Raw genomic sequence first — 27,663 nt, forward strand, 5'->3', positions numbered from 1 at the left:
ATGAATGGTCTACCACCCAAAGGACATGCAGCAAACTTATTGTATTGGAGTCCACATGGGCCAGCATTACTGTGGAACGCTTTTGATACCTTGTCGAATTGAGGCTGTGGGGGGCAACTCAGTGTAATCTTGTGTTTTGGGACCGGTTTTGATTAAGAACATTATTAATTGTGATGTGAATATGTTTATTACGCTGCAATATGAAAATAGTCCCCCCCCCTTCATCTCATTGAGCATTTAATCACAGACCCATGTTGCCACCATGCATGCAGGTACAGTAGGTTGTGAGTTGTAATTATCCCTCCACCAGTCATAAGTGTTTCTCTGATCCCTGTGTTTGCAGGGCCTTGGGGGTGACTCTGTGGGAGCTGTTTGAGAACGCAGCCCAGCCCTACCCTCACCTGTCTGACCGCGAGGTCCTGAACCACGTCATTAGGGAACAGCAGATCAAACTGTTGAAACCACAGCTGGAGCTGCCCTACTCCGACAGATGGTCAGTCCCGCTCTCTCCAACCATACTACACATGATACCAACTGAATCTAGCTGGACTACATGTTATTTATGGAGTGTCTCATGAATTGTTAAGAAACTTGAACACTTTACCATAAAGAGGTGTATGAATTGCATACTTGACATTGAAACGATATGTTCTGCTATGAAGTCAAACTGTATTTAAAAAGCCTCGGCTCATGCCATAAAAAGGGTAATACCTCAACTCTCTCCCCTGTGCAGGTATGAGGTGCTACAGTTCTGCTGGCTGACTCCAGACAAGCGGGCCACAGCCGAGGAGATCCACCGGCTGCTCACCTACCTGCGTATGCAGGGCCAGAAGGATGTGGAGGACGACTTCCAGCAGCGCTGGGACACCCTCAAGCCCAACCCTGTCACGCGCCAGACCACCGTCAGCCACTCCTCCTACCCCATTCTGGAGCAGTTCGCAGACGACGCCCTGCGGGCCGAGGTGGACGAGGTGCTCACCGTCACTGAGACCAGCCGTGGCCTGAGCTTCGAGTACGTGTGGGAAGCGGCCAAGCACGACCATTACGACAGCAGTAGTGGCCATGGACGCTCGGCCATGGACACCACGCTCAACTACCACAGCATGTTCTTCCCCGTGCCCAGCGAGGACATTCAGGCCCACTTTCCAGACCCCGCAGCCCCCAGGACGGGGGGCTCCAACAGCAGGGACACCCATTCGGCAATCCCTGGGATCCTTCCCGTGTTTGACGCTCATAAACCAGCCAATGGAAACGAGTACTACATCCAGTTGGAGGAGCAGGGGGAGAGCACCGTGGAGGCGAAGGAGAACAGGGGTCCGGAGGTAGACACAGTTTCAGACAGGCAGAAATTTGTCACCCTCCAAGACGTCCGCTTGGATGAGTCCAGCACCGATGCAGACTTCTTCCACCACAGCATAGACTCCAAGGACTCGTACCTTCAGGACAGCCACATCTGGTCGTCCAGTGAGCATGACAGCCCCTACCACACCAACATCTTCAGCGAGGGAGACTCCAGACAGGACTCCCATTCCTGGAACAGGGGCTTCATGGAGCTTCCAGAACTCAACGGAAATCGTTTCCAGAGAGTGGAGTTTGTAGAGGGGCAGGCCCAGGGAACAGAAAAGTGCTTTCGGAATTCTTTTTTAGGGGAGCGCCATTCAGAGGTCATCCTCCAGGACTCTTTAGAGGAGGCAGAGGGGGAGGGAACACCAGATGTGATGAGGCTACTGAACACTGAGAAACTAGCGGACAACTTCATGTTCCTCAAAGAGAAGAGCCTGATGAAGGAGGGCTCTGGTTTATCAGGGAAAAGTAGTGGGAGTCAACAACTGGACTTCCTCCAACCTGGTCTGACCCACATCCCTGAGCACAGTTTCAGAATGAACTCTTGGGATGATGATGATGAGACCATAGATGGCATAAACGTAGCAGAGATCCTCATAAAACCTGTGGAGAACAACATGTCCCCAGCAGAGGAGGAACTTTTTGACTTTATGAGCCCCAGTTTTGTGGATTTCCTGCAACCTCTAGCAGACCCTAAAACACTGGTGCCTTCAAATACACTGGTAACAGAGGACATCTGTAGCAACCAGCTGCCAATTAGGGGACTGCTGCAGCAGTCCTCTAATATGAGGATGGACTCTGCTTTTGACTCTACCTCTGAGAGGGCTGAGGTCCCAGTTATTAGTTCAGCAAATATCCACCAGTCTCCCACACTTCTCTCTGAAAGTGCCACTACAGACCCCCTGTGCATGGATGCCAAAAACCCCAGCCTTGAAGACCGCCTCGGAGCCCCAGAGGATGACTGTGTTGAATCCATAGGAATCAAAGAGCCAACAGACGACCTGCTAAGCCATGACTCTCCCCCAGTCTATGTCAGTGAGATTGCTGTTGACAATGGCCTGACCAGTGAAGGCTTTACCAGTGATGATCTGCTGTGCGACCTGGTTGAAGATGATACAGAGGCAGAAATGGACACCGTCCTCTCTGAGCATGAACATGACAACGAGCACGACATGTCCTCTCTGCTGGTCTCTGGTCCTTCCATGGACCAGATCAGCCAGGACAGCCTACTGGAGGACAGTGTTTCCACCACTCTGCCCACTGTGGAGAACTCAGCTGAGACGCCAGACTCCCTGGACAACAGCCACAGGCTGGAGGGGTCTGTCGAAGAGCTAAACACCCCGGCAGCCCCTCACAAGCTCCAGCCCCCGTACAAAACAGCCGACAGCGGCTACGAGACGGAGAACCTGGAGTCTCCAGAGTGGAACTCTCAGCCCATCATCAAAGACCACTTCTCAGAGGGAAACGGTCTGAGTTTGGCCGAGGAAGAGGAGGAGGAGCCAGCAGCTGCTACCATGCTGGTTCCCCCCCAAATCATCGTCTCAGAGGTGGAGAGTGTGATGGATGCTCAGGACGGTGAGGACCAGCAGGCAGAGCCCATCGCCCCTGGCGAGGAATCTTTCATGGGAGGCAACTACAGAGACTCTGCTTACTTCTCCGACAACGAGTCCGAGCCCGAGAAGAAGTCTGAAGAAGCCAACTCGCCAACTGTGGACATCAGTGGCAGTGTTTCTGGAGGTCCATCTGTTCTTCCTGAAGTCACAGAGGAGGAGCATGTAGAGTCTTCTGCTGAGTCACAGTCTCCCATTGCTCCAGAAGCTCTGGTCGATATCGGAGTGGAGAAGACCAAGCCTCAGCCCCTGGAAGGGACCAGTCTCCCTGTGCTGATCCTCACCACAGAGGAGGACTGGGAAAAGACTTCACCTGTATCCATCGACGGCAGTGTGGACGAAACCGGAACACTGGAGTTCTTCCCTGACTTCAGGACTCACAGTCACTCCGAGTCCAGCGGAACTTCCACCGAGGACCTGGAAAAGCCTCCATTGCCTGCTGTTGCTACCTCAGCAAAACCTTTTCCTGAGAACATACCAGTCCACGCTAAGCTAACCAGGACCTACGCCAGCGAGATCACCCCCAAGTTGAAGGAGCCCGACATGGAGGGGAGGTACCTGGGCAGGCGGGACGGCTCTGATGAGGATGGGCAGGAGGACGGAGGGGAGGCGGACGAAGAGGACGATAACAGCGATGACTCAGATGATGACATGCGGGCGTACCGGCTACACAGCTCCAGCGAGGACAGCGAGGATGACACGGTGCACCCGGTTCCCGTTGTAGTCTCGGATGACAGTAGAGCGCGGAACCTCAAGAGCCTGCTGAAGCCCACGTCGCTGAATGTCACCCCCAGCGCCAAACCCTCCATGCCATCAGGGGGCAGCGATGCAGACAGTGCCAGTAGAGCTGTGTCGTTCTTTGACGATGTCACTGTTTTCCTTTTCGACCAGGTAGAGTACCCACTTGTCACCTTTTGCATGCACACATCAGACATTGTTTCACTTGTATCTAACATTTATATCAAAACTCAAAGATTATGGCTATGCTTTAGAAATGGTTTGAATGTCATGTGATATTGCAGGTTTTTGTAGCCTTCACAGGTTCTCTCTGCCATCTAGACCTAGTCTAAATATTGTTATGAGACTGAACTTTAACCATTGCACTTATTGGTCTCCCCACCTGTAGGAGACCCCCACCAAGGAGCTGGGAGACCATTCATCAGGTTCCAACAGCCAGGTGTCCGAGTTCAGCAGCCCTGTGCCCACGGCCAGCTACCTGAATAGGTTCACCAACTCCACAGAGAGCTCCACAGATGAAGAAGGTAAGTCATCACAATACGGCCAACGTCCATCAGCAAGGAAGAACCTGAAGGGCTCCATACCTCCAGTGGCAAAAGTTCCATATTGCCTCTTTTTAATTGTACCAAATCAAGGTTTTAAACAGGTGTCTCTCCCCTCAGGCGGTGGGTTCGAATGGGATGACGACTTCTCGTCCCCGGAGCCCTCGGCGTTCCTCTCCAAGGCAGCTACGGACCTGGCCGTGTCTAAGACCCTGTCCCCTTTGTCTACGGCCTCGCACTACTTCTCCCCTCCCCCTCCCGGGGGCCGCACCCCGGAGCCCAGCTGGAGCAGCTCAAACTCCAACTACTCCCGCTTCTCCATCTCCCCGGCCAGCATCGCCAGCTTCTCCCTCACACACCTCACTGACTCGGACACCGAACAAGGAGGCAAGTGGGAGTGCACCAACACAAACTACAGAAAACAGACCGGCATGTGCTTTATCTACCTCATACATAGGAAATGAATATGATCTACCCTCTCTAACTATGTATTTGTGTATTTATGCCCCCCTCCCTTAGGAAGCAGTGAAGAAGGAGATAAAGACTAAGGTGCATGTGGAAGGGACGGACCCAGAGCCTCGCACAACGTCAGGTGAATGTAGGAGAGCTCAACATGCTGGATGATGACACGGTGTTATGAAGGCAGTGGATGCTTCTCTTCTCAGGCAGAACTCCTCCCCCCCCCAAGAGGTGGCCATGAAGAGAACTAGAAACAGACTGAGCCAGAGGCTCCGATAGCCAACAACACCCTCAACAAAATCCCCTTCCTTCCACTAAAAGCCTCTTAGCAAATAAAACAGTTGAGGCCCAGTCAGTCCTCTGAGCCTTGTTCTCCTCCCTCCCCCCCCCATCAGTGCAATGCAGCAGGAAGAACAGACAAAACTGTTTGCTTTGTTGAGCGCATTCCAAGTGTTTAGTTAATGTCCTCCTTTCCTGAGGGGATTCTGTTTCACCCCAAAAATACTTATTTTGAAGCCCTGATTGAACCACAGCCCCTGTGTCTGCAATCAAATAGGAATAATGAGCTCTTTGGATCAGGCTGACTACACCAAGGCCCTTGGGGGTAACACTGCTCATTAGAACCTTTGCTACATTGTGCGATTATTACAGGAGTTGCCTTTTGGAAACATATTTATTGTCAGGTCTACTCATGAAGTGTGTATGCTTCAACAGGAGATGGTCAGACTGGAAGAGGTATATTAGGAATTTAAGGAACCAAGTTTTGGTGATTGACTCATTCACCGTCCATACATCCCATCTGTATAATTGAAATGAGCCCCTGCTTGGTTGCTATAGGAACAGTCAATGTTCTAGTGAGAACCATAGAATGTGTTATGGAACAGGAGAGGTCTGACAGCATTACAGTTCATTCAGTTAAACACCATCAGTAGAAGTATTGGATAAGGTAACATTGTCACAAGCCATGGTTTGAATTAACAGTATGGGACTTCAAGGTTGTCCACCAATCAATGGGTCTTATCGTAGTGCCTATTTCATACTGATTACACTGTATACAAAAATATCCTCTCCCCGTTCACTCCAGGAATCAATACATTTTGTCCTGACACACAAGCCTAGTGACTGAGTTTGCATCAGGAGAAAAAAGTTGGTTTGAATTGTCGATGTTTTGTGAAAAATGTGCAATGAGTACCTTTTGATTCATTTTGTGGGTCTGAGTTTAAATGGGAGCAGCCAGTAGGGATATGGCAGTGTCATTGTCCCAAATGGCACCCTATAAAGGGAATAGGGTGCTATTTGGGATTTAGATCATTTCTCTGGTACTGTGCAGGGATCTTACATTAACTCAGCCCCTAGTTGTCATTGGACTGTCTACCAAGACAGACATGCCTGTTCTGTTTGGTTTACTATGTCAAACCAATTCTACACTCATACTGAGTTATTTTCTGCACGGGTTATTCTCACTAACTACTGCATGTGACACAGCCAAGGTAAGGATTGTGGACATTGCCATAGCAACCCGGCTATCATGCGCCACTCAACGGAATGATTTGGTGTGCAGCAGGGTTGGTCTGTCACCACGATCAATGATGTATATAAACAATAATTCAGCTGGATCAGCAAAGGGAGCTTTTCATGGTCTTTCTGTTCCTGTAGTTCAAACCGTTCTTCCAGACTCAATGGGTTCTACACAAATGAAACGATTTATAGCTCTAGTGGCTTGTCAAGGTTTCATCTGATTTAGTCTTCAGATACATAGTGGATAAAAACCCTTTCTCCTCACCTCCAGTGTTCTAGACAAGGTTAGCCTCTTTACTACCAGCAGCCTGTGTGTTCTTTCAGTTAAACTTGAAATGTATTTTATTTAAAGGAAATCCTGATGTTTTATTCTACAGTATATACATTTGCTTAATCTTGCACATTTGAGAAGGCTAACTTAATGTTAAACTGTACATAAATGTTTAATTTTGTCTGTACATGGGGAATGATGTAATCAAGTCCTAGGTATGAGGTTATTTTGTCGTTTAAAGAGTAACATATCACGGTTAAATTAAAGGTGCTACACAAGATTGAATTGTAATTTCAGAAAATGTCCATATGTCATAACAGTGGAATGACGTAACAGACTGCCCCGCTAGCAGTTTGATTGCTGTTGGGGTCTCCCTGCCAGAGCAGCATCGGTTGTCAAAATGGGAAAGCTGTTCTGACTACCGTCTAGTGGGAATCGCTCAATTTCATTTTACCATTAAATTGCTGTGAAATATTTGTGGACCAAAAGAAACTTTCGGTTTTGGTCCACCAGCTTTAAAAAGAAAGGCTGTGAACTTATTGAAAAGATATTTAGATGATACAATAATTCAGTGCTTGTTTTTGAAGTGTAGAATTGTGATAACATCAGAACAGCTTACCCATTTCGACAAGCTGCCACTCCGGCGGGAGAAATCAATGAGAATATCACAACACTGGCAGGTAAGTAATACTATTAGCACCGGACATTTCCTAAAATTACATCGCAAAAATCCTATTGTGAAGCACCTTAAGACAAACAGATTCTGTCCTTAACTTGTACATTTTACAAATTGTAATATTTTTACTTCATATTGATGATCAAGCTTAGTGTATTTGAATGAAATGTTTAATATGGAAATAAATGCACATTTACTTCTAGTTGTTGAGCACAATCAGACAAGCTATAGAAGTAGCCAATGTGTTAATCATCCATCCTATCTCGGTAGAAATGTTATAGGTTCATAACGTTTGTAGAGGTGTACTAATACATCTCTTTAGTGAAACTCCAGGCCCATACAAAGAACACCCAAGGTTGCAGAGCTGTTTTGGAATTTATTTCAGTTTTCTGTCCTTGTAAGAGGACATTCACAGCTTCAAACAGTCAAGGCCACAGCAAACTCAGACAGGAATTCAAACAAAAGGAAGTGTGCTGACATCACTACAAAATGCAATCGCCAAACGTCAAGTGTAGTGCAATGTAGGCACAGTGCCATTTGTTTGAATCCCGGCCTCAGTATCCGCATGGAATACTGAAGTAATCCACCAGGGATACGTCATAACTAGCTCTAGCTTCTAGCTTCTGCTAGATCATGTGACCTGAGCATAAAGAACTCCTGGTCCTATGCATAACACAGCAAATAGATGCTATTCATTCAGGTCCGTATTATTTACTACCCTTGATGTTACCATTTTAGGAAAAATCTGGTTGTAAATTGACAGTGATAAAATCCTTGTCATGGAAGCCCAGAGCTATGACTAGAATTGATCTTTTTAGTTCTGGTGAAAAAGCTACTTCAACCACTACATTGCAAACATCATGCAGGCCAAACAGCCCAACATTTTTTATTCCAAAGCATACATAGACCTTGATGAAAAGGTACTGTGTGTCAACTAGGCAAATGAGAAAACCAAAACAAAATCATAGAATGCAAGACTACACGGAGGTCCAAGGGAGTGGCGTAGGCAGTTGGTGCTAGGAGAAGTGGAACAGAGCCTGTGTCCCATACCAACACACAGGCTCTGTTCCACTTCTCCTAGCACCTGCCACTAATGGACTGGATGAAAACTGACAGAAGCACTTACTTCCAGTGCTGGGTCAAAGGTGGCCAACATGTTTCAGCCTAGCACTAAGTGATTTAAATATCCAACCAATACAGTCTTCACATTTAGACCAACAGTACCATGTTTGTGCAGGGTTGTAGCAAAAATGTGACAAAGGTTGGAAATGGAATCAGTCACACACAGGGCTGTGGGTAGAGATGACAGAACGGGGCAGGTTAGTAGGGGCCCTACAGACCCACAGAGTTCCCATTCTCCTGTGACAAAGGTAACCTGGCAGGGAGTGGGCTACGGAGGGTGGATCCAGTAAGGGCCGGGGTGGCACGTAGAGCCTCTGTGGAGTTCCCTCTCACACTGATGTGCTCCCATCCTCCCTGAAAGACAGTGTTCCTCACATTAACGTGGCATTACATGTCTTCATCTCTTCCATTACCATCTTAACGGAGGTATTTCAGATACTGTACAATGACTGGCCCATAGGCCTCTGATAAAAAGTAGTGATGGGAATAGGGTGCCATTTGGGACACAGCCAATGTCTTTGGAGCAGACATCAAATCATTACCAATAATGACTCACCCCGATGCCGTAGTCCCAGGACTGGCCCTTGGGATGCATAGGTCCCACCCCCAGCCTGTGACAGACAGCTCCAGGGACAGACAGCTCACTGGGGCAGCCTGGGACCCAGTCTGCTATCACCCATACCTGGACAACACCACAGGACCAGGTATTGAAGTATAAAATAAGTTAAATTACTTGCCACTAAAATTGGCAAAAAAAAAAAAGCATTGTACTGACCTGATCTAGAGGTCCTACTGAGACTTTGGTCACATTGTTGGAGATGAGCTCCCAGGCTGAGCCCTGGGGGTAGCTGGGAGTCAGGCCCTGTCTGTACCACAGGTTACCTACACACAGCAGGGGAGAGCAGCGGTCAGGAGAGTTTCCTAAATATTCCATTAGTTAGGAAACATTGATCCTGCGTGTCGATTAATCCATCTAAGGATTACGGCTGAAAGTGCAGTTGGAAATATACATTTTCCTTATCCAGGCACATTTACATTGATGTGGACAAACGTTGATTAATTTACTGTCCCTGTCAATGAAATACAGTCCTTCATTGACTTACCAGAGAGCAGCTCTCCTGCAAAGCAAGCATTGAAAGAGCTGACCCACAGGTTGTGGCTACTCACTGTTTTCATCCACGGCGTAGACCGAGGTTCTCCCTACAGACAGCTGTCTGAGGCTCTGTTTGGGTGGGGAAGGGATGTGGTACCAACACTCTCCTGCAGGACAATGACAAACAACTAAAACTAGTTGACTAACTACAATTAGGTTCAGTACGGGCCAGGAAATGGGAAACAGATTACACCTAGTCCTGGACTCAAACGTACTTTCAATTGAAAATCAAATCACATTTTCTTTGCCAAATACAACAAGTGTAGACCTGTCTTACAAGCCCTTAACCAACAATGCAGCAATAAAATAACGAGGCTATATACAGGGTTACCAGTACCGAGTTAATGTAATATGTACATGTAGGTAGGGGTAAAGTGACTATGCATAAATAATAAACAGCGAGTAGCAGCAGTATAAACAAAAGGGGGGGGGCATTTGGTTAGATGTTCAGCGGTCTTATGGCTTGGGGGTAGAAGCTGTTAAGAAGCCTTTTAGACCTAGAGCTCCAGTACCGCTTGCCGTGCGGTAGCAGAAAGAACAGTTTATGACTAGGGTGGCTGGAGTGTTTGGCAATTTTTAGGGCCTTCCTCTGACACCACCTGGAATGGAGTATAATGAGTGCTTTAGTCCAGTACTAGCCTTACAGTGATCTGTGGAGAGGGAGTATAATGAGTGGTATGCTTTAGTCCAGTACTAGCCTTACAGTGATCTGTGGAGAGGGAGTATAATGAGTGGTATGCTTTAGTCCAGTACTAGCCTTACAGTGATCTGTGGAGAGGGAGTATAATGAGAGTATAATGTGTGCTTTAGTCCAGTACTAGCCTTACAGTGATCTGTGGAGAGGGAGTATAATGTGTGCTTTAGTCCAGTACTAGCCTTACAGTGATCTGTGGAGAGGGAGTATAATGAGTATAATGTGTGCTTTAGTCCAGTACTAGCCTTACAGTGATCTGTGGAGAGGGAGTATAATGTGTGCTTTAGTCCAGTACTAGCCTTACAGTGATCTGTGGAGAGGGAGTATAATGAGTGCTTTAGTCCAGTACTAGCCTTACAGTGATCTGTGGAGAGGGAGTATAATGAGTGGTATGCTTTAGTCCAGTACTAGCCTTACAGTGATCTGTGGAGAGGGAGTATAATGAGTATAATGTGTGCTTTAGTCCAGTACTAGCCTTACAGTGATCTGTGGAGAGGGAGTATAATGTGTGCTTTAGTCCAGTACTAGCCTTAGTGATCTGTGGAGAGGGAGTATAATGTGTGCTTTAGTCCAGTACTAGCCTTACAGTGATCTGTGGAGAGGGAGTATAATGTGTGCTTTAGTCCAGTACTAGCCTTACAGTGATCTGTGGAGAGGGAGTATAATGAGTGCTTTAGTCCAGTACTAGCCTTACAGTGATCTGTGGAGAGGGAGTATAATGAGTGGTATGCTTAAGTCCAGTACTAGCCTTACAGTGATCTGTGGAGAGGGAGTATAATGAGTGGTATGCTTTAGTCCAGTACTAGCCTTACAGTGATCTGTGGAGAGGGAGTATAATGAGAGTATAATGAGTGGTATGCTTTAGTCCAGTACTAGCCTTACAGTGATCTGTGGAGAGGGAGTATAATGAGAGTATAATGTGTGGTATGCTTTAGTCCAGTACTAGCCTTACAGTGATCTGTGGAGAGGGAGTATAATGAGAGTATAATGTGTGCTTTAGTCCAGTACTAGCCTTACAGTGATCTGTGGAGAGGGAGTATAATGAGAGTATAATGTGTGCTTTAGTCCAGTACTAGCCTTACAGTGATCTGTGGAGAGGGAGTATAATGAGAGTATAATGTGTGCTTTAGTCCAGTACTAGCCTTACAGTGATCTGTGTCTAGGAAACAAAGAGAAATGTATTAGTAGTTGTGTATTTCAGTCATAGAGCACTGTAGGCCATCCGTATCTATACAGCATCTCAGAAGGACCTCCCCAGCATTTGGGTCTCACCTGCAGGGTTGCTGGCAGACACTGAGCCCCTGTAGAACACAGCTCTGTCCCTGGCAATGGCCCACACCTGGTGACCTCCCCCGATGGAGATGGACTTGAAGGGCTGGTCAGTACCCACGTGGAGCCACGAGGAACCCTGGGATGGTATGGTCAGAGATAGCATGAACAGGACAGCACCACAGAATGTAATAGAACATAAAAACATATTTACAGTATTAGCAACAAAAAGTTGTCAATATGGCCAAAAGTATGTGGACAGGCATTTAAATTAGTGGGTTCAGCTATTTAAGCCACACTGGTTGCTGACCTGTGTATAAGATTGCATGGCTGTGTGCTCAATCTCCATAGACAAAGACAGAATGGCCCGTACTGAAGAGCTCAGTGGCTTTCAACGTGGCACTGTTATAGGACGCCACCTTTCCAACAAGTCAGTTCATAAAATGTCTGCCCTGCTAGTGCTGCCCAGGTCAACTGTAAGTGCCATTATTGTGAAGTGGAAACGTCTAGGAGCAACAACGGCTCAGCCGCGAAGTGGTAGGCCACACAAGCTCACAGAGCGGGACTGCAGAGTGCTGAAGCACGTAAAAATCGTCTGTCCTCGGTTGCAACACTCACTACCAAGTTCCAAACTGCCTCTGGAAGCAACATCAGCACAAGATCTGTTCGTCTGGAGCGTCATGGAATGGGTTTCCATGGCCGAGCAGCCACACACAAGCCTAAGATAGCCATGCGCAATGCCAAGCATCAGCTGGAATGGTGTCAAGTTCACTACCATTGGACTCTGGAGCAGTGGAAACACGTTCTCTGGAGTGACAAATCATGCTTCACCATCTGGCAATCTGATGGACGAATCTGGGTTTGGCAGATGCCAGGAGAACATTGCCTACCCAAAGGCATAGTGCCAACTATAAAGTTTGGTGGAGGAGGAATAATGGTCTGGGGCTGTTTTTCCATGGGTCGAGCTATGTCCCTTTGTTCCAGTGATGGGAAATGTTAACCCTACAGCATACAATTACATTCTAGACAATTCTGTGCTTCCAACTTTGGAATGCCTTTTCCTGTTTCAGCATGTCAATGTTCCAGTGCACAAAGCAAGGTCCATTCAGAAATGGTTTGTAAAAATTGGTGGAAGAACTTGACTGGCCTGCACAGAGCCCTGAGCGCAACTCCATCAAACACCTTTGGGATGAATTGAAACGCAGACTGCGAGCCAGGCCTGACACCCGACGTCACTAATGCTCTTGTGGCTGAATGGAAGCTAGTCCCTGCAGCAATATTCCAACATCTAGTGGAAAGCCTTCCCAGAAGAGTGGAGGCTGCTATAGCAGCGGAGGGGAGGGGGGGGTAACCAACTCCATATTAATGCCCATGATTTTGGAATGAGAGGGGGAAAAGCAGGTGTCCATATACTTTTGTAGTCTACATCCAAGACTCATAACGTATTCAATTGGGAACGTGAGAAAGCTGGATGCTGAGGTTTGGTCAGAATGTATTGTAAAAAGACTGAAGAGGGTGCTGAACTCTTATATAGAAGAATACCATTGAGCATGTTTGTTCAAGCAAAGAGGATGTTATTCTGTGATGTAGTAATGATTGTCTTTGGTTAAAGTCCCAGGTTGTAGGTTTGGGGGATGTTCCTCACCGCAGGGTTTTGGGGGGTGACCCCCAGGCGACACAGGACGTCCCCCTTGTCACTGAGGCCCCAGACTGGGACCTGCTCCATACTGCTCTGAGCCAGGCACGGCAACACTGTGATGTCACTTAGGGGGATGGGTGGGACTTCCTGCCACGGGGCAGTCAGGGTGATTTTACACTTCCTGTGTGGAAAGAAGAATCATCATCATCATCATCCTCTTCCTAATGAAATGTTTGAGTGAGTGAGACTATACCTGACCCAGCGCCTACGTCTGACAAAGTCCTTCAGGCTCTTGTTGCCATGAAACGTCCTACATGACAGAGACACAGAACACAGTCAATCAACACACTTTACTTTTTCTAAGATAAGTGTTCGCCTTTATATAGGGTTGATCAAATATGAAGGGACATATGTATCTTACACAGGGAAGTCTGCTGCATACTGCCACCCCTCTTTGTCTGTCCCTCCTGAGAAAGCGAAGTCGACGGCCCACTCTGTCACCTGGCAAAGCAGAGGCATGTTTCATGTTGAGATGAGGGTGAGAGAACAACATTAACAACTCTACACAGTTCCATTAAATACGACATTGAACTGTGTTAGTTTTATTAAGAGGTTTGAGGGTGTAGGGGGTTCAGGAACTACCTACCCAGCTCCACTGAGGCGAGGGTGGGTGGGTGGTGGACTTGGTGCACTCTGTAAAGCCGTTGTCATCACTCCACGGGAACCGGTCTGTGGGGAGGAGCCTGCAAGGGTGGCACAGTGTATATTACACACACTGACCTGTAGAGGAGCAGTAGGAAGTGTCTAGGACATATTATTACAACCCAGCCAACAGTCACGTGAGGCAGATCGTAGTACTTGTCTGTGTATCCGGTCATGGGGTTCCATCGCTGGTTCTCATAGATGTACACAGTCCTTCCATCTGTCTGTGTGTGCAGGGTAACCCTGTCTCCTACAAACAGAGGAAAGGCACAACTCTGCTATAATAAGTCTAAGTTATTCATCAGTAATAAGGCCATTGACTATCTAGTTCTCTAGCTGGAAGGTTCACTAATACAGTACTTTATACCTGGAGTTAGTTATATTTTAATACACATTAGCTATAACACTTTGTAATTTGACTGTTTTGGCTGTAGAAGCAGGTTGAAGATGACAAAGGTTAAAACAGGAGGACTCCAATATCCCATAACTGTTTATTTTGTAAAAGCTTCCACATGGAATCAAAACTTGTAATCTTTGTTAAGGTCAACCTACTGTAGGATGAAGGTAAAGAAGCCTAAAGTGTAAAGATGAAAGCAGCCTACAGGGTGGACTAGCAAAGGCACGGTCTAAGGCAGGGTGAACAACGAGTCCTCAAGAACCACTCAGTGTTTGCTGGATTTCATCTTTAATTAAGGTTAATGAATGACTTAAGCTACATGGAAGAAGTGATTGAAAACCATCACAGGCATGTTCATTAAGGGGAAATGGTTTTTTTTGCAAAGTAAATTGAAAATAAGTGTTTATTGGACAAGTCTGGGTAGTCTGTTTTCATCCGTTTGGTGCCTAATGAACACAACAAGACTGTGGTGGCCTGGAAGACTGAGTTTTGGGATAATTTATTACCCTGAGGGGGCTCTTCCTGAGCAGCGCTGCCCGAACCAGAGTAGACCCAGGCGGTGCCGTCATACCCGATCCCCCACACCACACCCAGACTGTTAGACTCTACACAGCGCAGGTGGCCCGGGACCTGCAGCCAAAACCTGTACCAGGACCAGACAGTACAGCTAGCGGTTAGCGCCCAGACAGCGTTAGCATCACAGGAGGCTGACGAGGGGAGGACGGTTCATAGTAATATCTGGAATGGAGTGGTGTCAGACACATGGAAACCATGTGCTTGTTAACATTCCACTTATCATGTTCCAGCCATTAGTGTGAGACCGTCATCCTCAATTAAGGTGCCACCTCTCACCTGTGGTTAGCATCTAGCAAAAGAGACAGAGACACTAGCACCAATTGTTAGCAATAAGACAGAAGTTAGAACTATGCTTAAGATTACCAGAGAGAAGATAATTGTTTTAGCAGGTTAGTAGTAGCTAATAGATCGACGTCAGGTGAGTTATGTTAGCCAAACAACAGTGGACATCAAGTGCTAGCTATATGAGTGCAAGAACAGAGGTACATGGTTGGTTGGCTTCAAAGCAGTGAGGAACATGCTCGTGTGTAAGGGGCTGCTCTGCACTGGGCGCTAGAGGGGAGCATGGTAGAAAGAGCACTTGACAAGTCATTGATGAAAAGAGCAAGGATGAAAAAAAGGAGAGAACTGAGTGAAGAGGAGACACAGAAACATAAGTGTGTGGCATGTCGGCAGAGGTAAAGCTCAGAGCGTGGCATGTCGGCAGAGGTAAAGCTCAGAGCGTGGCATGTCGGCAGAGGTAAAGCTCAGAGCGTGGCATGTCGGCAGAGGTAAAGCTCAGAGCGTGGCATGTCGGCAGAGGTAAAGCTCAGAGCGTGGCATGTCGGCAGAGGTAAAGCTCAGAGCGTGGCATGTCGGCAGAGGTAAAGCTCAGAGCGTGGCATGTCGGCAGAGGTAAAGCTCAGAGCGTGGCATGTCGGCAGAGGTAAAGCTCACATCGTGTCACAGGGCAAGGTGTGTGCCGGGGCCTCCAGACAGGGAGAGGGCTCGTGGACCATCACGTCCCCCTTGGAGGTGACTGACCACAGGGCCTGTCGGGAGGGGGTTCCCCTGATCCCTCTGGCCTCGCAGCAGCACCCAGCCAACAGGGACAGCTGCACAGGAAAGACAAAGACACCCCTTCAGAGATATGGCCAATGGTACAGTCCAGATGGATAATAGTAATATTACTGGACTACATTTACTAAGTGGTTTTAGGTAAAGGCTTTACATTGCATGTGGACAACAGTGAAACTTTAGAGTATCTGGTATCCTCTCTTATGATAGGTACTGCGGCTGTACCCCACATGGCACCCTATTCCCTATGTAGTGCACTACTTCTGACCAGGGCCCATAGAGTGCCATTTGGGACACAACCCTAATCTCTTATCTCTGGCAAGGCTACTTCAATTGCGAAGTTAATTTGAAGGCTGTTGTAAAATGTGTTGAATTTTTTTTTAAACAACCTAGGTAAACAAATAAAATGGCATTGGAATATCTATCCAGTCTCTATTCTAAACATTGTGTGCTGTTTATATCTGAATGGAGGCCTTTCCAGACATACCCAGTCAGCCATGTCCTTCTCAGTCTGTGTAGCCAGGATCAGCGGCCATCTTTGTTTTGTGTTATCTGACGTGTACACCGCAAAGGCATGATGGGAGTTTTCCTTGAGTACAGGAACCAGCACCGTCACATCACTTATAAACACATGGATGTACTGAGAAATATAGAGAAATGGAGGGAGAGAGGGAGAAAGTGGATACATTCTGACCACTGTGACAACCAATCTAGAAATAAATGCCACAATTCAAAACAGTACAGTAGCATAGCGGTATATTCTGAGTTGTAGGTATCTACTCTTTAGATACTGTAGGTGAGATACTGTAGGTGAGAAAGACATTGGCTCCACAACATGGCTTTCACCTCTCCAGTCATTTCTATTCAGTGATTACTTCAAAGAAGAGAGGAAGGATGGATGTTTAAGGAATTTGAGTGTCATTGAGTCTCCCTCACCTTCTTCTCGTCATACTGGGTGAAGTAGATGAAGAAGATGGCATCCCTCTTGCCATTGACGTCGGTGGACTGCTCCAGGGCCACGCCCACATCCACCCAGCGATAGGGCTTCCAGTCCCTCCACCAGCGCATGCTGCCCTTCCTCACCCACACAGACTGACCCGTACACAGTGTTCATTAGACAACTCCATTTAAAAGTCACTGTCCCTACTTCTAGCACCACCTCAGCAGACTCAGACTCCTAAAAAAATTATCAGTGATGTTAAACTATTAACAGTCGGTCACAAGACTAAACCTGAGAACGTGAAGTCTTACCGCGCTTCTCTCCGCTGGCTCCTTACTGGTGGTGGTCTCTGCCTTCCTAGCCGCCGAGGCTTCTGGTTCAACAGGGGCGATGGACAGGGCAGTGGAGCATGGGTCTGGTGCACACAGATAGGATAAACAAGTGATTTAAGAGTTTGGTAGAGATATCAGGACAAGGATTTTTCCTTAACCATGTGACTTCACCAGGAAAAACTCCTAGAAATCCCCTATTTAATTAGTTAAGTAAAGTTAGGTAGAGCTCAGACACACCGGTAGTATTGTCAAACATTTACCTGCCGACAGAACTTAGCACCTCTGAACAGTGTCGGCAGTCAATCTCTTTAAGTGTTCACACACACTACCTAGCAAGATGCGAATAAATAATTTAATTCACTCTCCATAATCCCATACTGCCAGCCCATAGCCAAATGTTTAGCTAGCTAGCGTTAGCATATTCGCTAGCTAGCTAAACATAGGCTAAGATTGCGCCGACGGATGGCGTCTCACCTCGAGCTCCTACAAAACATTGCAGGTTTTACTTTTTTGGGACATTTATCCTGCTGAACAGCCTCCACTAGTCAGCTAGCGGCTCATCCGTGGACGTTTTTTTGTTGGCTCTCCCACATGAGGGTTCGTGCTCTCTGATTGGCTCAAAGTCGAGTTGTTGACCACTGATGAGCATTGTGATTCTAAAGTAGAATTGGTAGGTTCACTACCGGGTCTGCACGCAGCAGGTACCGCTTTTGTTCTAGCAAGAGAAGGAATGGCCTCCCACTGTGATAAGTACCTATCGGCAGTCTATCAGCAGTGAGATTCTCGGTGCGTTTCATACTTTAGGTAGTGGTCTGAAAATTCTGATAGGCTGGTGAGTGTTCCTCCGTACCTGCAGGCCTGAGCCAGGTCATCTGAGCTGTATGGTCCACGTCGCAGCCTCCGCCAGAGATCCAGGCCCATACAGGCCCGTCCTCCTCCCCTAAACCCAGAGAGAGCTCCAGACCCAGGGGGTAGGTGGCCACTGAGGTGGGGGGTCCCATGTCCCCTGCCCTGCCTAGAGAAGATGCCTCTCCCTGGGGGCTCTGAGCTGCCTCCAGGTCCACATTGCACATCGGAGCTGGGGTGGCCTCGCCGTCCTTCCCCTGGGGTGGCTTTTTGGGGGAGGGTGTGGGGGTCCTCAGGGGCTCACGGTCAGCCACCAGGCTGGAGATGAAGCTGTCGCTGGTGGGGATGAAGGCTTTAGGGGTATCCTGTGGCCTTGGGGTGGTGGTGAGGAGGAGCTCTGTGTCCCCTGAGTCCTCGCAGGTCAGAACAGAGCCATGGGAAGCATTGGTCACCTGTCCCCCAAACTCACAGCCAGCACTGGACAACAGAGACGGAAAGGGGGGGGGGGGGGGGACCACTCATATGAGTATAAATGCAGCACTCACAAAGACACACATACAGTATGTTTGTGACAGCCAAAGAGTTCAGTAAATCATTTGGTAACATGACAGACATCAAAATAAAACTGCATCTCCGTCTTGTGTACAGTAATTGTTAAGCATAAATGTAGTCTTAAGATCATATACACCAGCATTCCCCAACCAGCACCCCCCAGGTTCTGAGCAATAAATACAACACCTGTGGCTAAATCTAATTACCAGACGTGTCACATGGACACCTAATCACCACCCAAACATTCTGGTCCACCCAATATGGACCATCTGGCTGGTCTAGCCAGCACCGCTGTATACTTCTTTGGAATGCATGTCCGTTTATGAAACTGAAGGAGAGTCCAGGAATTTACAAGATGATATTGCCATTTACATGGATATTTATTTTGAGATGTCAGCATACAAAATACATGAAATCTAATACAATGCAAAAACACTGGAAAGTGAGCATTCTCTGTGTGCACTCCGTATGTAACTGACCTGGGTTGGACCGTCTCTTTGCTGTGACCCCATTGGGCAGAAACAGGTATCCAGCCCCTCCCACTGGGCTCCGATGGGGTGACACCCTTCCTGAAGTACAGCCCACGGTCCTCTCCAACTCCCCACACCTTTAAATTATAAAGCATTTATAGTGGCTTATTCATAAACAAAGCGTTATCCTAAACATCACACCCACCACTGTGGCTGGACTACCTATTCATTGTTAGAAGTCTATTTTTGTTGGCACAAAACTACCTCCATCCTTACATTAATTTCTATGGGTTACCTTTAGATGAGTCCCGTGACACCATGTTCATCAGAGTCTCTCCTTTCTACAGTGGGGTCATAGTAGGTTGTAGCCCAAACGGTTTGGACGCTACAGACAAAAGTTGTCACATCAGCATTGAGTCCCGTGACACTTGTAAGAACACCATCGTGTTCGTGAGAGTCTCCCCTTTCTATAGAGTGGTCATATTGGTTTATAGGCCAAACCGTTTGGATGCCACAGACGTTTTGGCGAGAAGACCGATTTTCAGCATGTCTCCTGGTCTGACAAACACAGCTGTAGCTTTACCACTTTCCACCACAGATGCGGAAGGACGACAGGCGGAATGAGACGCAGCCCATGCAGATATTTCTTGCATAAACTGAGGGATTTTGATGGGGACTTTTATTTTATTGTGTTACTTAGATTTATGCACCAACGCATCAATAGACTAAGGTGTTGAGTGTCAAGTTGGATATATGCCAGAGAACAGTTGAACACAATACAGTAAAAATACAATATGGCTACAGTAAAAAATACATTATAATATATTAAAAATACAATATGGATACAGAAAAAACCAATATAGACTGACCCAAAGGCCTGCTGTCAAGTGCTACTTTAAAAAGGCCATTTGACCCTAGTGCCATCTAATACAAGTGGCATCCATAACTCTGGGACAGGACTGAAATATGGGCTATGTATTGCCCTACTCAAATTAGCTTGTGTCCAATATGGCACCAGAATATAGGCCAAGGATATATAAGGCTGGGCTGGGGCCCCTGGTTAGTGTAGCGGAGACAGGCTCCTGTTTCAGAGAGGAGGGGGGAGACAGGAGTGGAGGGGGTAGGAGAGGGGAGACAAACGAAAGACAGGAGAAGGTAGGCTTTGGCAGTAAACCGTATATACTCCGGTAGGCTTTGGCAGTAAACCGTATATACTCCGGGATGGTTTTCAATACAGTTATTTTTCAATAACTATTTGATGGTTTTTTCCCCCAGTACATTTGAATATTTGTAGCTATTTTTCAGTAAATACCCGAGTTATTCACTACTGTGTAGCACAAACCACGTGATCTAGTTACAGTATGTATGGAATTCACAACTAACAGTTTGCCAGCTAGATATCTTACAACTATTCAGTTAACCATCTAAATCAGTGGTCACCAACCTTTGAGTCAAGATCACCTTATTTTTTAAAACATGACTTAACGTAAGCCTTTCCAACATTAACCAATTAAAAACCGTTCTGTAGCAATGAGGTTTGTGCAGTAAGCTATAGGCCCAATACATTATCTGCTGATTGGCTATGCTTGAATTGTCCTGCCAATGTTGTTATTGGGGCGGCAGGTAGCCTAGTGGAGCGTTGGACTAATAAGCGAAAGGTTGCTAGATCGAATCCCTGAGCTGACAATGTAAAAATCTGTCCCTGGCCGTCATTGTAAATAAGAATGTTCTTAACTGACTTTCCTAGTTAAATGAATAAATTCTGACCATTTTGAAATTAGACAGTACCTAACATTTCAAAATGTTAGGTACTGTATATGATCACACTAGTAATAGATAATTTGTTGTATTACTTGTGAGGTACAGCTGAGTGAGTATAATAATTAGCTTGATTTTTTTACTGGACTGATGGCCTTCATTTGACGGTCAGTCAGGTGAGAGGCAGCGGTCTTTCCCTCCACTCTCGCCTCTCTCTCCCCTGCTGAGAAAAGGGGACAGTCTTCAGCTGATAGCGAAACTTAAATCACATTGCATTATTTCTGCTTCATGCACCAAGTTTGTTACTCCTGACCAGAGAAATTGAAATATTTATTGATATTAAAAGAGACAAGATGCTAATAATAACAACGCAAGCTTATGGAAACACTTTGCGATACTCCTTCATTGCAGGTGCAGTGCTGGTTGTAGCGTGAGTGGAAGTAGGGAGAATGCACATTTTATGGCTTATAGAAAAGTGTTGAACAAAATGTTGACAGTGCTGAACAACAACTTCCTCATAAAAACAGCAGTTCTTTTCTGTATTCGTTGACTCTCGCTAGTCATGGTTTTAAAATCTGACAGTAGCAACTTTGCTGTGCGTTCCAGGCTTCTTTTTAACCATCTATGGCGCGAGGAAACTGTGCAGACACGGTCATCTGTGTTATCTGATTGGCCAGAGGTGGGCCAACAGGTGCACTTTATTTGCCCTCTGGTCCTGCCAGGTAGGTGGAGTTCTACCTTCAGACGCATGAAATGGTTGAGAATGGGAACGCTGCCTTCCTGGCACTAGGGCTGCTGAATCAGGCGCATCTACCGCCAACAGCATGAAACTAATACAAACATAGGAAAGCAAGGTTTTATCATTGGGTTTTTCACAGAGATGTTTGGTGATCAACTAGGAATGCTTTGGAGGTCGACCAGTCGATCGTGATCAACTGGTTGGTGACCACTGTGCTAAATGCTCTGCAGTTGTGCATTTGTTTTTCTAATTTAGTAGTTAGTTAGCTTCTTCCAAAATCAAGCGTTGCTTGGTAACAGCAGAGAATCCCCTCCTGGATCAAGAGCCTTGCTGTCTAATATTTGTTTTGAGCGTACAGCAAACTGAGTAGCATTTTTTTGTTACTTGTATAACTTTGAGCTGGGATGTCTGTCCTGCAAATACTAGGTCAGAGACTATAAAAATGTTCGCAATGCGCTCATGATTTTACATTTACTTATTAGCATTGCTAACCTTTGGATTACAAAGGTATGACAAGGTCAGTATGAAGTTATGACAAGCTGGATACCACCCAAGCCTAGGAGAGGAGAGGAGGAGGGGGTGGAGACAGGGAGGAGAGAATGGAGACTGGAGGGCAGAGGGGCGAGTTTGCTGTACTAGCAACTCCTCTCAGACTCAGCAGAGGGAAACAGGGCCAGCAGCCCCTTCAACCTCCACCCTGACTTCAACTCCAGCCCAGCCCTGTACAGAAATACACCACCAGGGAAATGTGAATCGGTCAAGGCTGGGAATGCCAGAACCTGGTCTAGGGAAGAAGGGGGACGAGGTGAAGGGGCATACAAGGACTTGAATGGTATGTGTGCAGGATCTAATTATGCTTAATCATCAAACAGACATGAGAGAATGGTACTGTAATCAGAACTCAGTTGTCAGAGAGGATGAGAGCCCCCCGCCAAACATCTCTAAGGTTCTAACCAGCACTCTCCATTAAGAGAGGAGAACCAGCAAGTCTTAGAAAATAGGACAACAAGATACTGATCATTACAAATGTACCTATGTAAATATACCAGAAAAGAAAAATGTGTCCTGATGTGTGTTGTGCAATGATGTGTGTTGTGCAATGATGTATATAAACCCTGGATTGCTGGTGCTATGTATTGGCCATTGAGAGACTTTGAAGCCACCGGTCGGCCATATTGGTACTCCCCAGTAGGAACAGTGCTTCTTGGGAAGCAATGGAATTCTACAGTATTTCAGTTAAAAGGTTAAGGACAAAATTACATGCATATAAATCCCTGTGTTGTCTCACCTGGTCATTGAGTCCCACATCCACCATCATCATCTCCCCTCCGATGCTGATCCATCCTGAGCCACAGGGGTTATGGGAGTTCACCCCCCGCCGAAACCACACCTGGACACACACACACACACTTTATAGATCTGCTCTGTAGGGTAGGCTACTGTACTGCTCTACAGACTACAACTGGGGGCAGTATCCTTCCTGGTTAGGAGACAAGTTCAGGAAGGGGTGGATGTTGTCTCACTTTGTAGTCCTTAGTGATGGCCCACACCACGCTGACCCCCACAGCAACATGGATGGTTCCGCCCTCCTTTACTGGGGGAGAATCCACCACCACCCATGAGGAACCTGATAGGGTAGTAGAGAAACTATTTGTACTGTCATTGTTTGTGTAAAATCAATAAAAAGACAAACAAAAAGAAAGTTGACCTAACAGGGTTCTCTAACGCCGAGTCAAAAGCTTGTGAAGCAAAGTTTGACAATCTCTTTAGTACTACCAATGGTTTTAGAGGAAACCTGCCGTATAGGACCAAAGCGTAAAATATGCCAAAAGAGTACAAATTTTACCTAGCTTCACATTCAACTCTGGTACATCATACAAGTCGTTGCCTACATGATCCCTTACACATAGCCAAATACATCATCAGTATACTAGGAGATGGTTGTGTGGACCTAATATCAGCCCATACCTGTAGGGCTGTCCAGGCAGATGCCTGTGCGGACCAGTAGCTGTCCGTCCCAGAGTACAGCCCAGAGCAAGTCCCCTGGTCCGGCAGAGATCTGGGCCACCTCCCTGGGGGCCTCCACCTCCTCCCAGCACTGGCCCTCGGGGACCTGTGGCAGGATGCCACTCCTGAACCACACCTGAGAGAGGAGGCAACACCGCCACGGTTAGTTTCAACTGATCTTAACTCAGTTTTCCCTGGGCCTTAGTTGTTATCACACTATCGTGAGTGTGTGGCCACATCACCACGCAAGACTTAGGTTAACTCAACTCTTCAGGGTTGCAAGAGTTAAGACATTCTGGTTGAAATGCAATTTCAGTTACTGTGTGCAGATTTTCACTATAATTTGATGATAATTAAAAGATGACAAACACATTAAAGTGAAGGTAGGAACGCAAAGCATTTGCATATAGGCACCTCATACGACAAACTTACAAAACCACTGCTTTGAAAGTCTCACATTCACTGATGTAAGTCAAATCAAATTTTATTTGTCACATACACATGGTTAGCAGATGTTAATGCGAGGTAGCGAAATGCTTGTGCTTCTAGTTCCGACCATGCAGTAATATCTAACCTAACAATTTCATAACGACTACCTTATACACACACAAGTGTAAAGGAATGAATACGAATATTTACATAAAAATATATGAATGAGTGATGGCCGAACGGCATAGCAAGATGCAGTAGATGGTAAGGGTACAGTATATACATATGAGATAAGTAATGTAGAGTATGAAACATAAAGTGGCATTGTTTAAAGTGGCTAGTGATAGATTTGTTGATGTTGACCTCAGTCCATTATATTTACAGTGGTGTAAATGGAAGATATGTTCACATGTTATCCCTATAGAGGATGGTATGCTGAGAGATTCCTGGAATAGCAGATCAAGACTGGATGTAAAAGAGGAAGAAGAGTCTAAGACCAAGTTAAGCAATGCATTGACAATGGATGGAGTAATGCTGCTCTCTAGTGGCCAAATGTTTGAACTGCACAATGGTCTAGCGTGCTGTATTTGGCACCGCACCAAGTTGCCAACACTTTGAGACTATGTTATGTTTTTAGGTTATCATGATTAAGATATGCAGGCCTGAGTGTGTGAGTTCGTACAAAACATGAAGGTGAACAACATTACATTTGAAAGGTATTGTCAATGTGTGTGAAGAATCAGTTTGTATGCAGGTGAATTAAGGCACAGGAAACAGAGCAGAAGAACCTGTGGTGGATCAGCCACACTGACCTGTCCTTGTTGGGACACACCCCACAGGAAGTGATATCGCCCGGGTTGGTCGCTCATCTCCCAGCCTCCACAGCTAATGTCACTGAGGGGGAGAGGGGGCTGCTTGGGGTGGTCCAAGGGGATCTGAGGGGGTTCAGTCAGGAGAGGAACTGTTAAAACAAGAGTATATTCACTGGAGGTATTGTAATACCTACAGGAGTGCATGTAGCCTTCAGTGGGGATCTCCTAGCCTGGTCCTAGAACGGTTTGTGCTGGCTTCCCAAATTCTATGGCCATTGTCACGCGTGAGTTGGCAAGACAAATAGACCAGGCTCGGAAAACGATCTCACACAGAAACTAATGGTGGACGACATACGCTCACAATTAGGTGAAGAGGACCAAATCAAGTCATGTTGTGGGCCACCATACTGTACCTTGGTCCAAGAGCCTCTGGCTTTGTATATCCTGTCTCTAATCCATCGCCTGCGACAAACACATGAGTTCCACTTCTTCTCTCTGGAGAAGTTAGCAGGAAAGTCCACTGCATACTCCCAGCCCTAAACACACAGATGCACGCACACACACAATTAAGCTGACAAGTGAAAGAGTTCAGAGGTCAGCAGTTGGCCCGTCTCAATCAACAGCAGTGTGTTTTAATGAATCCAAGGCTTTAGAGTGCACTACTTTTGAGTAGGACCTATAGGACTCTGGTCAAAAGTAGTGCACTAGGGAACATGGTACCGTTTGACTCCATAGCTTTATTGAGCACCTCAAAGCCTGCTACCCCAGACTTGTTGTGCAGTAGTTGGCGTTCCAACTTCCAGTGTCTCACCCCAGGTTCAGTGGGGTCTCCTCCAGCGCAGACCTGATCAACGTACCAGTCCCCCTCCCACTCCCAGCTGTCTGAGGGCAACAGGAAGCTGTGCAGCGGCTGGGCGGTCACCCCTGTGAGGTCACTCCAGGCCCAACGGTCAGTGGGCAGCAGCACGTCAGTGAAGCCGTCCACTGGGTTCCACCTCTGAAACCACACAAACAGTTTTGGAAGGTACAATTGAACACACAGACACTAAGCATGTGCATATGCAGGCGCACACACATTTTTAAATAAGTAAATATTGGCAGAGGTGAAATGGCATTATCACAATACCTGGTTCTCATAGGTCTCCTCTCGATAGTGAATTGGCACCTCCCCAGGGTCGATATTGAGGTAAACATGGTGGTCACAGCCAACTCCCCAGCTGCACCTCTGTCCAGCGGTAACACGCTTTAGCTCCAGGAGGTTGTCCTCGTCACGCTCCCAGCGCCCTCTGGTGGTGGATAGGCTGTACACCTTCCCGTATACGTCCACTGCCCATAGGAGCGAGCTGGACATGATGGGGCCTGATGATAAACACGGGCAGTTTATAATCCTCTCACCACACTGGCCCGGCCATTACCGTAACACAACATTGCTCTGTGCTGGCTGTTGTCTAGCCTCTTAATGGACGGATTAGATTAGCCACAGTTAGAATAATGAGCCAGATGTTTCACCGGTTGTATAAATCTGAAGCATGAGGTCAGTGTTTCCACTCACCACCAAATGTGGTGTTGTGAGGAAGCCAAGGCAGTGGGAGAAGATGGAGGAAGACGGATTTCGGCAGGCATTCTGCTAACTTTCTCATTGATTAAACATTTGATCGGAAAACAGTTCTGTTCACACAAACTAAAATATGTTAAGAACAGAGTGGACTAGGTTTTGTAGAGTTATTGCACACTTGCGCTTCACATAGTAGGCGTTCCCTAACGGAAAGATGCAAATACATGCTAGAAAACGCCAATAGGATCTCGCTAGCTCGTGCTTGGTTCTGCCCACTATGAATAATTTGTTCCCATTGGAAATGACAGTCTGTGGTCTATCTTGGGTTAGTTATACACATCTTTGGCTTAGCTGTCAGCAGATTTGTTTTCTACAGTCAGTTTTTTCTTTCCAGTAGCCTACCTACTAGCCCAAGAATGTGCTCTTAATGAGTGTAGGCGAGCCTACCGTTTCAGGAGGTAGACTGGCTCTGGCAGCCAAAACAGCCATGTGAATCGACTCAATTGTGATACGGTTCTAGAAACATAAAGCCACTTACTTTCATATCAAAAATACATTTTAGAAATGCAAAATATACACTTACTGTGTACTTGTTTTAAACGGCTTTATCACAGTTGAAGCCTCCAGTATTTTTCAGTTATAACACGTTTGTCGCGGCCTTCTTCCGTTGGTCCTACACACAGGTGTTTGGAACACACTACACATCTAATTACCACAGGTGGTCGCCTTCATCTCCGGTAAACACGCGCTGCAACGTGGAGATATGGCCGTATGGGAACACTAACACTATAAATACTGGAATGGGAAAATTGGATGTGTTATCGGTCCCAATGATATGCTGTTAACGGTGTGGGCAGGCTGCTTAAACATTTTAGAGTAGCCCGGTTATGTGTATTTCATGGCCTATGCACCGAGGAATAACGGCGTAAGGAGCGGCTTACACCTGAATAACTAAAACCGATCAACGGTTGTCAATGGACACCGATAAGACGAGTCATGTTATCAGACACCCAGGTGCCTTAAAACCGGACACCTGACATGCATGTTGAGGCGCCCCAGCCTGGAAAGAAATTCAATATCAATAGCAAAATTGAAATAGGAATATTTCGGCCAACTGACTGTGGTTTGAGGTGATGACAACTTTAATGCATCTAGTCCTGTCCTGCAAAGTGTCACTGACTTGATAGACTCCACTTTCGTCCTGTCACCGAACACATCATCCAATATTCCGTTACAACAGCAATATATATGTTCAAAAGCCATACTTACACTCTTTCCCCGTTCTTGTAGGCTTAGCTGCATTTAGTGGGCCAAATCATCCACCCGATTATCCTATTCTATCCGCCTTTTATTCCCATTCTGAAGGTATAATGTCTCGTTCCGAATCCAAACAGGAAATGGAGGAACTGTTACTCGGATTGGCTGACATTCTGCAGGTGTCCCGAATATCGTCTTTT

The 27,663-nt window shown here is 46.6% G+C and overlaps 2 protein-coding genes across 4 annotated transcripts in view; one reads left to right on the plus strand and one right to left on the minus strand.

Moving 5' to 3' along the window:
* The window catches only part of LOC106601832 (serine/threonine-protein kinase LMTK2), a 72,572-nt gene extending 65,212 nt beyond the window's left edge, over positions 1 to 7,360 (plus strand). For both annotated transcript variants that reach the window (XM_045715546.1, XM_045715545.1), the window contains exons 10-14: positions 344 to 493; positions 734 to 3,845; positions 4,081 to 4,216; positions 4,355 to 4,621; positions 4,754 to 7,360. In XM_045715546.1, the coding sequence (XP_045571502.1) occupies positions 344 to 493; positions 734 to 3,845; positions 4,081 to 4,216; positions 4,355 to 4,621; positions 4,754 to 4,782 (3,694 nt within the window). In that variant the 3' untranslated portion in view covers positions 4,783 to 7,360. The remainder of the gene's footprint in view (positions 1 to 343; positions 494 to 733; positions 3,846 to 4,080; positions 4,217 to 4,354; positions 4,622 to 4,753) is intronic.
* A 154-nt stretch (positions 7,361 to 7,514) lies between these two features.
* LOC106601830 (tectonin beta-propeller repeat-containing protein 1) lies at positions 7,515 to 27,633 on the minus strand. Of its 2 annotated transcripts, XM_045715548.1 has the most exons (26): positions 27,476 to 27,612; positions 26,790 to 26,954; positions 25,778 to 26,010; positions 25,463 to 25,648; positions 25,065 to 25,187; positions 24,652 to 24,774; positions 23,372 to 23,546; positions 22,927 to 23,030; positions 22,692 to 22,793; positions 18,916 to 19,043; positions 17,889 to 18,361; positions 17,018 to 17,121; positions 16,703 to 16,858; positions 16,254 to 16,406; positions 15,647 to 15,804; positions 14,641 to 14,777; positions 13,894 to 13,987; positions 13,682 to 13,778; positions 13,457 to 13,536; positions 13,289 to 13,345; positions 13,042 to 13,216; positions 11,400 to 11,535; positions 9,448 to 9,540; positions 9,056 to 9,162; positions 8,837 to 8,962; positions 7,515 to 8,634 (listed from the first exon to the last, which is right to left on the minus strand). In XM_045715548.1, exons 3-26 carry the CDS (start codon positions 26,000 to 26,002, stop codon positions 8,491 to 8,493), a joined length of 3,456 nt encoding a protein of 1,151 aa, XP_045571504.1. In that variant the 5' UTR covers positions 26,003 to 26,010; positions 26,790 to 26,954; positions 27,476 to 27,612; the 3' UTR covers positions 7,515 to 8,490. The 2 variants fall into 2 exon arrangements, with proteins under 2 accessions (XP_045571504.1, XP_045571503.1); XM_045715547.1 differs by lacking the exon at positions 26,790 to 26,954 and having other exon boundaries at positions 27,476 to 27,633.
* Positions 27,634 to 27,663: the final 30 nt, after the last annotated feature.

This window comes from Salmo salar, chromosome ssa03 (genome assembly GCF_905237065.1).
Source record: "Salmo salar chromosome ssa03, Ssal_v3.1, whole genome shotgun sequence".
Lineage (NCBI taxonomy): Eukaryota > Metazoa > Chordata > Actinopteri > Salmoniformes > Salmonidae > Salmo > Salmo salar.

Excerpts from the sequence above, each read along its gene's own strand:
- LOC106601830 (XM_045715547.1), bottom strand. The coding sequence starts at position 26,002 with ATGTCCAGCTCGCTCCTATGGGCAGTGGACGTATACGGGAAGGTGTAC. Across the intron at positions 13,346-13,456 it reads TATGCAGCAGACTTCCCTGT|GACGTTTCATGGCAACAAGA; the intron begins GTAAGATACATA and ends TCTGTCATGTAG. Across the intron at positions 9,163-9,447 it reads CTACGCCGTGGATGAAAACA|GTAACCTGTGGTACAGACAG; the intron begins GTGAGTAGCCAC and ends TGCTGTGTGTAG.